Raw genomic sequence first — 7,500 nt, 5'->3', positions numbered from 1 at the left:
AAGGTGACAGAGATAAAAGCCTATGTACCCAGGTGTGTGTGTGTGTGTGTGTGTGTGTGTGTGTGTGTGTGTGTGTGTGTGTGTGTGTGTGTGTGTGTGTGTGTGTGTGTGTGTGTGTGTGTGTGTGTGTATGCGCGCATCAGCATTTGTCTATGTGTGTGTGTGTGTGTGTGTGTGTGTGTGTGTTTCTGTGCGTGTGTGCGCGTGTGTGTGTGTGTGTGTGTGTGTGTGTGTGTGTGTGTGTGTGTGTTTCTGTGCGTGTGTGCGCGTGTGTGTGTGCGCGCGTGCGTGTGTGTGCGTGTAAGTGTGTGTGTGTCTAAATAACACTCCCGTTGGGAGTGCTGCAGGGTACACATGTGTTCAAGAAGGAGACATACAAAGACCCACCAAAGAGAAAGAGAGAGGGACATATTTACAGGGGCACCTAGGGTGGAACTAAAGCACTGTACGGCCACTGTGGCACAGGGAGCAATTTAAGTGCGACACAATAAAACACAACTGAGCTACAGTGTTGCGTGTGATGGAGAGATGGGGTGAGAGCTGCGATGTGTCCAAAACTAACACCAAACACCCGAGACTCACAGGAAACTACAAGAGAATTACTCATGATCTAAATACTCTGATCAACAGGAATTACTGATAGTCATCTTTACAGTTATTACCCTTTTTTAAATGTCAACATTATATTTTTCTTCTTCTTTTTCTTATGAGAAAAATGTTACACTTTGGTGAATGCGAGTTGGACTGGAGCTGGGAGGTACCCTTCTGATGTCGGCCTTTCCAGTAACTCTGGAGGGGGGATAGGACATGCGTTTGTGACGGATGCGTGAGTTCGGCAGTAAAACATTAGTAAACCTCCCTCACGTAGCCTCATGGAAATGCAGAGGCACTGAGCTATTGGCCTAGAGTAAGCCTTAAGCTCAGTGGGATCACACCTGTGCTCCCATGCTAAACTGTAGCTGTGACTGGAAGGTTGTGAGTTCGAGCCCCGACTGCAGACTGAACAAATTGACCATCATTGGAGTGTAGTGGGGAGGGGGGCGTCAACAGTATTATGATGACCTCATTAAGTGTGTTTTCCTGAGGCACACACCAATGTGTACATTTTCTGAGGGTTTTTGTTTTGTTCCATGAGGTGACCCATTGTTTATATGTGCAGTGTGACATGGTGGTGTAAAAGAGGCATGAACAATTACTTCCTGTGCTATTCTGTGTATAAAGGCAACATGCAGTCTCTGAGTTTAGACTGAAAGTGGTCTTCATGACACCTGTTTTATCTCGTGACAAAGCCTCGTGTGTCTAGTATTAAAAATATTGATATGTAAAATTTGCAGTAACAACAATATCCAACCTAATGGCAATTTTATAGGTATTTTTTCTCAGTTTCAATGTTGGAGTACTAATTGCACTTTGCCTTTGTAGGACAGCACTGACTTATATGCACAGTAGCCTAAGTCTTATAAGTCTCTAGATTTATGCACGCCAATCCACCAGTGGAACCCTGTATTCCTTTAGGTTGTTGAAAAAAATCGGTTATCGGTTTCAAGTTGAAGCTTTCATTGGTTTGTGTTTTACTCCATTGTCCATGTGACAGTGTAAGGTGGTTTCTGGCGGTTTCTGGGCCCAGGGTGTGATATAGGTGTAGGATCAAGAGTTTCCAGTGGGGGCGCCAGTACACACGTTTGAGCTACATTATATTATATTATATTATATTATATTATATTATATTATATTATATTATATTATATTATATTATATTATATTATATTACAGAACAGTGCCCTCACATGTATACTCGCTCCCTTGGTGGCTAGTCATGATCCTGATCCATCCACATTCGCAAATAAATACCTTGAAATAGAAAGGAAACCCCATTTCTGCCGAACTCACAAATTCAAACATGGCTTTGTGCACACAAATCCTAAATTGCTTGATGGTTACGATTGTTCCCTTTCTTACATCACATACTATGTACCAACATTGTGTGTACAGTACGGTTTATGCACAAAAACACAGCAACTGCCTTTTAACACTGTTGCCATTTTGTAGAAATCTCAAAGCACAACACACACTGGTTCTGATGAAGAACACAGTGTAGTTCCTCCCCCACCCCCATTTGTTCCTGTTTTGTTGCATTAAGACATTTCAGCCCCCAGTGTGCTGATGATGTTGGGTACGGTTTGACATCCAGTCCTGTTCTAGAGTCTATGCTGTTTCACTCTAGATCCACTAGAGGAGATTTAAACATCCCATCCAAAGCCAAGCCAAGAATGTCCAGTCCAAGGATGTCAGTTGGCTGGGCTGCTGGAATGGACAACTCCACCTTTCTTTCCCCTGTGTAGAATTCTACTGAGCTGTTAAACCCCAGCAGACCATTAAACAATAGACTCCGGAACACCATTCTGCAATACACCCCTACACACATCTGCATATATAGATAACGGACAATGGCCTGTCTGTTGCAAAGGCCAAACTCCCGGGATACAAACTTCCATGGTTGCAGACACCAGTTCCTTTTAAGTCCTTGCTGGCTCAAGCACACTGTCCCCCAGCGCTCCCCATTCTCCATCAGTATCTGACGATGAACAGCAGTCCCGGCTGCTGTAAACCCCAGCTTTCAGGGATTTGAAACCGAATGGTTGCAGACACCAGCCTTCAGGGAAGTGGACCCAAGGGGATCCTTAGACTTTGCTGGTCCAATTAGCACAGCCTAACACATCCCTTTCTCTTGCAGCATCTGCAGATGACCAGCAGTCCCGGCTGATGCAGTCCAGGAGCTTGCAGAGATCCGAACTAATTCCCTACTGGATGGAAAGAGCCAACCAGCCTTGAGGAGTCTTCAGGGTCCAAACCACCCTGTATGCAAATACTAGCTTCCAGGTATGTGGCAGGGATGGTGTCAAACTCCAAGCTACAGGGCTGTGAACCCCCCTGGCTGCAAACACCAGCCCACAGGGCTGCAATCCCCCTTGGCTGCACTGCAGTCAAGGGGGTCCGAGGGATGCAAACCCCATTGGATGTACACTCCAGCCTACAGGGATGCAACCTGATAGGTCAGTGGGCCTGATGGGTCAGGGCTGGGCTTTATGTCTCAGGGTTCTAGAACCGGTTATTTGTCCATCTGTTGGCCTGGCCACCTCAGCTCCCTCCCTCGCCTCCTGACACAACCACTGACAAACCACACATACACACCCATTCGAACATATGCACACACACTCACTCTCACAGGCTTGGATTCTCATGCCGCTGCCATCCCTGCACACACTCCGAGCAAGACATGGTGCTGGATATACAACCCCCTTCCACACCCACATACACCCACACCCACACACTCACACACACACACACACACACACACACACACACACACACACACACACACACACACACACACACACACACACACACACACACACACACACACACAGGGGTGGAACTTAAACATTTTCCCCACCAATCACTGTGGCGGGAAGATTCTAAAATCTACCAGTCACTCACAATTTTTACCAGTCACCATTTTTACCAGTTCATATTCAAACGTTGCAAACATTGTAATGCCAACTAAGATCATTTTCTGATGAACACTTTAGTTTCAGAGGTCATTAAATTCAGTTATTGTGATGCCAATAACTCTTTTCATTACCAATTGGCTTAAACCTTTGATGTTGAATACTGCATATAATTCAGCACATTTCAGCATTAACCCGGGCGCCTGTAGAAAAATTTCACCCGTCAACGTGACAGGTGGGTTGACATATTTCATCCGCCAAAGGCCAAATTGGTAGGTGGCAGGTGGACGGGTGCTTATTTCCATCCCTTACACACACACACACACACACACACACACACACACACACACACACACACACACACACACACACACACACACACACACACACACACACACACACACACACACACACACACTGGCTCACATCTGATGAGGCAGTTTGTCTCTGGGGCTCTTGGCGTCTGCCTTGCTATGGGGCAGCTCTGGCTCCTTGCGGCCCAGTCTGGGGGACACTGGGGCGGCAGAAGTGGCAGTGGAGGCAGCTGGGCTACGGGGGGAGGGACTTGTTGCTAAGGTAGAGGGAGTAGTGGACTTGGTAGAGGGTGCCGTTGCTAAGGTAGGGGGACTCATTCCCTTGGTAGAGGGACTTTTTGTCAAGGCAGAGGGACTGGTTGCTAAGGAAGAGGGAGTAGTGGACTTGGCAGTGGGTGCTGTTGCTAAGGTAGGGGGACTCGTTGCCTTTGCAGAGGGAGCGCTTGCTTTGGTAGAAAGTGTAGTCACTAAGGTGGATGGACTGGTTGCTTGGGCAGTGGGAGTGGTTGCCTTGGCAGAGGGGCTAGTTGCCTTGGAAATAGGAGAGGCCGCCTTAGTAGATGGACTTGTCGCCTTGGTAGATTGACTGGTTGCCTTGGGGATGGGTGTGGTGGTTGCTGTAGTAACAGGACTGGTTGCCTTGGTAGAGGGTGTGATTGCTTGAGGAATGGGTGCCTTGGTAGTAGAACTGGAGGCCTTTGTAGAGGGACTGGTTGCTAAGGTAGGTTGACTAGTTTGCTTGGTAGAGGGGCTGGTTGATAAGGTAGATTGACTAGTTTGCTTGGTAGAGGGACTAGTTGCTAAGGTCGATTGACTAGTTTGTTTGGTAGAGGGGCTGGTTGCTAAGGTCGATTGACTAGTTTGCTTGGTAGAGGGACTGGTTGCTAGGGTAGATTGACTAGTTTGCTTGGTAGAGGGGCTGGTTGCTAAGGTCGATTGACTAGTTTGCTTGGTAGAGGGACTGGTTGCTAGGGTAGATTGACTAGTTTGCTTGGTAGAGGGACTGGTTGCTAAGGTCGATTGACTAGTTTGCTTGGTAGAGGGACTGGTTGCTAGGGTAGATTGACTAGTTTGCTTGGTAGAAGGGCTGGTTGCTAAGGTCGATTGACTAGTTTGCTTGGTAGTTGGACTGATTTCCTTGGTAGAGGGGCTGGTTGCTGGGGTCATGGGACTTTTACTAGAGGGACTCTTACTAGAGGGACTAGACTTCATCGTTGCCTTGGTGGTTGTTGGGATAGGGAGAGTGACTTGCTTGATAGAGGAGGTGGTTGACTTGGCTGAAGGACTAGTTGATAGGGGAGAGGGAGAGGTTACCAGAGTGGAGGAGGTGGCTGCTTTGGTAGAGGGGCTGGTTGATGGGGTGGAGGGACTAGTTGCCGCACTAACAGGACTGGTGGCCTTTGAGGATGGAGTGCTTGCCTTGGTAGAGGGGGTGATTGTCTTGGGAGTGGGTGTGGTGGCAGTGGAGGAAGGACTGGTTGCTTTAGTTGAAGGTGGGGTTGCTAAGGTGGAGGGACTGGTTGTCTTGGTAGAGGGACTGGTGCCTAAAGCAGAGCGAGAAGTTGCACTGGTGGAAGGAATGGTTGCTACAGCAGTGGCAGTGGTTGCTAAGGTGGAGGGAGTGGTTGTCAGGGTAGAGGGAGCATTTGCTATAGAAGAAGTGGTTGTTACTGATGAAGAAGAAGTTGCTAGGGTTGAGGAAGTGGTTGATGTGGTGGAGTGACTGGTTGCTGGGGTACAGGGAGAGGTTGCTACAACAGAAGGTATGGTTGTTACAGCGGAGGAAGGAGTTGCGAGGGAAGAGGGAGTGGTCGCTAAGGTGGAGGGAGTGGTTACCTTCACAGACGGACTGATTGCGCTGGCAGAGGGACTGGTTTCTGGGGTTGCGGGGGTGGTTGTTACAGTGAAACGAGAGGTGGCTACAGCAGAGGAAGTGGCTGCTTGGGTAGATGAACCAGTTGCCTTGGCAGATGGGCTGGTTGCCGGGGTTGTGGGAGTGGTTGTCACAATGAAGCGAGAGGTTGCTACGGTAGAAACAGTGGTTGCTAGGGTAGATTGAGTGGCTGCCTTGGTAGATGGACTGGGTGCCTTGGCTGACGGGCTGGTTGCCAGGGTTGAGGGAGTGGTGGTCACAATAAAGCGAGAGGTTGCTAGGGTGGCAGCAGTGGTTGCTAGGGTGGAGGGAGTAGTTGTCTTGACTGATGTAGCAGTTGTCAAGGCAGAGGGAGCAGCTGTCACAGCGGAGGGAATGGTTGCCGGGCCAGTGGGAGTAGCAGCATTGGCAAACGCAGCAGTGGTAGAGACAGAGGCAGCAGGGGTGAAGGCTTTAGTGGGGGTCACATTCATGGCAGGGGAGTGTGGGGGCATGGATGCATAGGCTGGAGTGGCACTAGGGGTGTGGGGAGACTGGGGAGTACTGGGGGGCCGAGGGGAGGGGGAGTGGCAGGGAGGAGAGGAGGACAGGCCGCTGGTGGTCTGGCTGGAGGTGCGAGTGGGGACGGCGGGTGTTTGGGAGGGGGTGGAGGCCTGGGCCAGGGGGGAGGTGGGAGGAGGACTGGCAAAGGAGAGCGGGGTGGGGGACAGCTTGAAACGAGAGCTCTGGATGAGGGTGGGGATGGCGGAGGGAGAGGAGCAGGAGGGGGAGGGAGAGGCAGACGGGGAGGAGGATGCTGAGGCAGAGGCAGAAGCAGAGGCAGAAGCAGAAGCAGAAGCAGGCTTAGCATGGGGGGGGGGAAGAGGGGGGGGACCAGCACTGGGAGGAGGGGTTAATGAGTGTGTGGGGGAGGCTGAGCCAGACGGGGGCGTGTGGGAGGGTTTGGGGCGCGCTATTGTGGAGGTAGGGGACGAGGAGCACGAGGACAAGACCGTCTGCTTGTTGCCAGGTGACACAGGGGCAGACATGGGCGCCTGCACCAAGTGAACCTGCATGGGCAGTGGCGGCATCTGTGCCTGCATCTGTAGAGGCGGGGGCAAGATCTGGCCACCCACCACCAATGGGGTGTTAGAACTGAGCACCCCAGCACTGGCCCCCCTGGCCAGCTGCCCTGCCAGGAAAGGGGCGGCTAGCAGGTTTCCTCCAGAGGCCTTGCGATGCAGGGGTGGGGGGCAGGAGTGCTGGGGGCCACTGGTGGAGGAGCCGGAGCCACTGGGGGTGCTGGAGGCCCAGGCCCGGTGGGGTAGGAGCAGCGTGGGCTGGGAGGCCGACAGTAGGCGAGCCTCCTGGGTGAGGCGACCTAGGGCGAACTGGGGCAGCCCCTGGGTGCTGTGCCGCAACAGCGCCTCCTTGGCTGCCCCCTGCTGGACAGCCACCAGATTGCGCATGTCGGGCGGGAGGGTCGCCACAGCAACCGCTACAGGTAGCCCGCCAACACCCACTGCTGCTGATGTCGAGGAGGAGGAGGAGGAGGAGGAAGGGGCAGGAGGAGGGGGCTGGGAGAGTTTGTGGAAGGGCGGGGTCGTCGCTCCTAAGGCGCCACTGGCTGAGGCGTAAGGGTGATCGCCACCGTGTAGGCGGAGACTGTAGTGAAGGGTCCGCCCACTTTGCAAAGGAGTTGAAACGGACGAGGCAGGTGTGGTAGGCGTCTTAGCCACATTGCTTCCTGCCAAGGCCCCTGTCACGCCCATGGCGGACGCTGACGGAGGTCCGACCGATGACGGAGAGGGCGTCATGGCGACGG

At 51.9% G+C, this 7,500-nt stretch overlaps 1 protein-coding gene across 1 annotated transcript in view; it reads right to left on the bottom strand.

Annotated features, from left to right (window-relative positions):
• Positions 1-3,931: 3,931 nt before the first annotated feature.
• The window catches only part of LOC134449772 (potassium/sodium hyperpolarization-activated cyclic nucleotide-gated channel 2), a 43,748-nt gene continuing 40,179 nt past the window's right edge, over positions 3,932-7,500 (bottom strand). Inside the window, exons 9-12 of the mRNA XM_063199880.1 lie at positions 7,199-7,500; positions 5,922-7,120; positions 5,548-5,672; positions 3,932-4,080 (exon numbers count right to left, since the gene is read on the bottom strand). The exon at positions 7,199-7,500 is cut by the window's right edge and continues 657 nt beyond it. Of these exons, the coding sequence (XP_063055950.1) occupies positions 3,932-4,080; positions 5,548-5,672; positions 5,922-7,120; positions 7,199-7,500 (1,775 nt within the window). The remainder of the gene's footprint in view (positions 4,081-5,547; positions 5,673-5,921; positions 7,121-7,198) is intronic.

Source organism: Engraulis encrasicolus, chromosome 5, assembly GCF_034702125.1.
Source record: "Engraulis encrasicolus isolate BLACKSEA-1 chromosome 5, IST_EnEncr_1.0, whole genome shotgun sequence".
In the NCBI taxonomy this organism is placed as follows: Eukaryota; Metazoa; Chordata; class Actinopteri; order Clupeiformes; family Engraulidae; genus Engraulis; species Engraulis encrasicolus.
The sequence above is the reverse complement of the archived record's forward strand: the minus strand, read 5'-3'. Positions and strand labels throughout refer to the sequence as shown.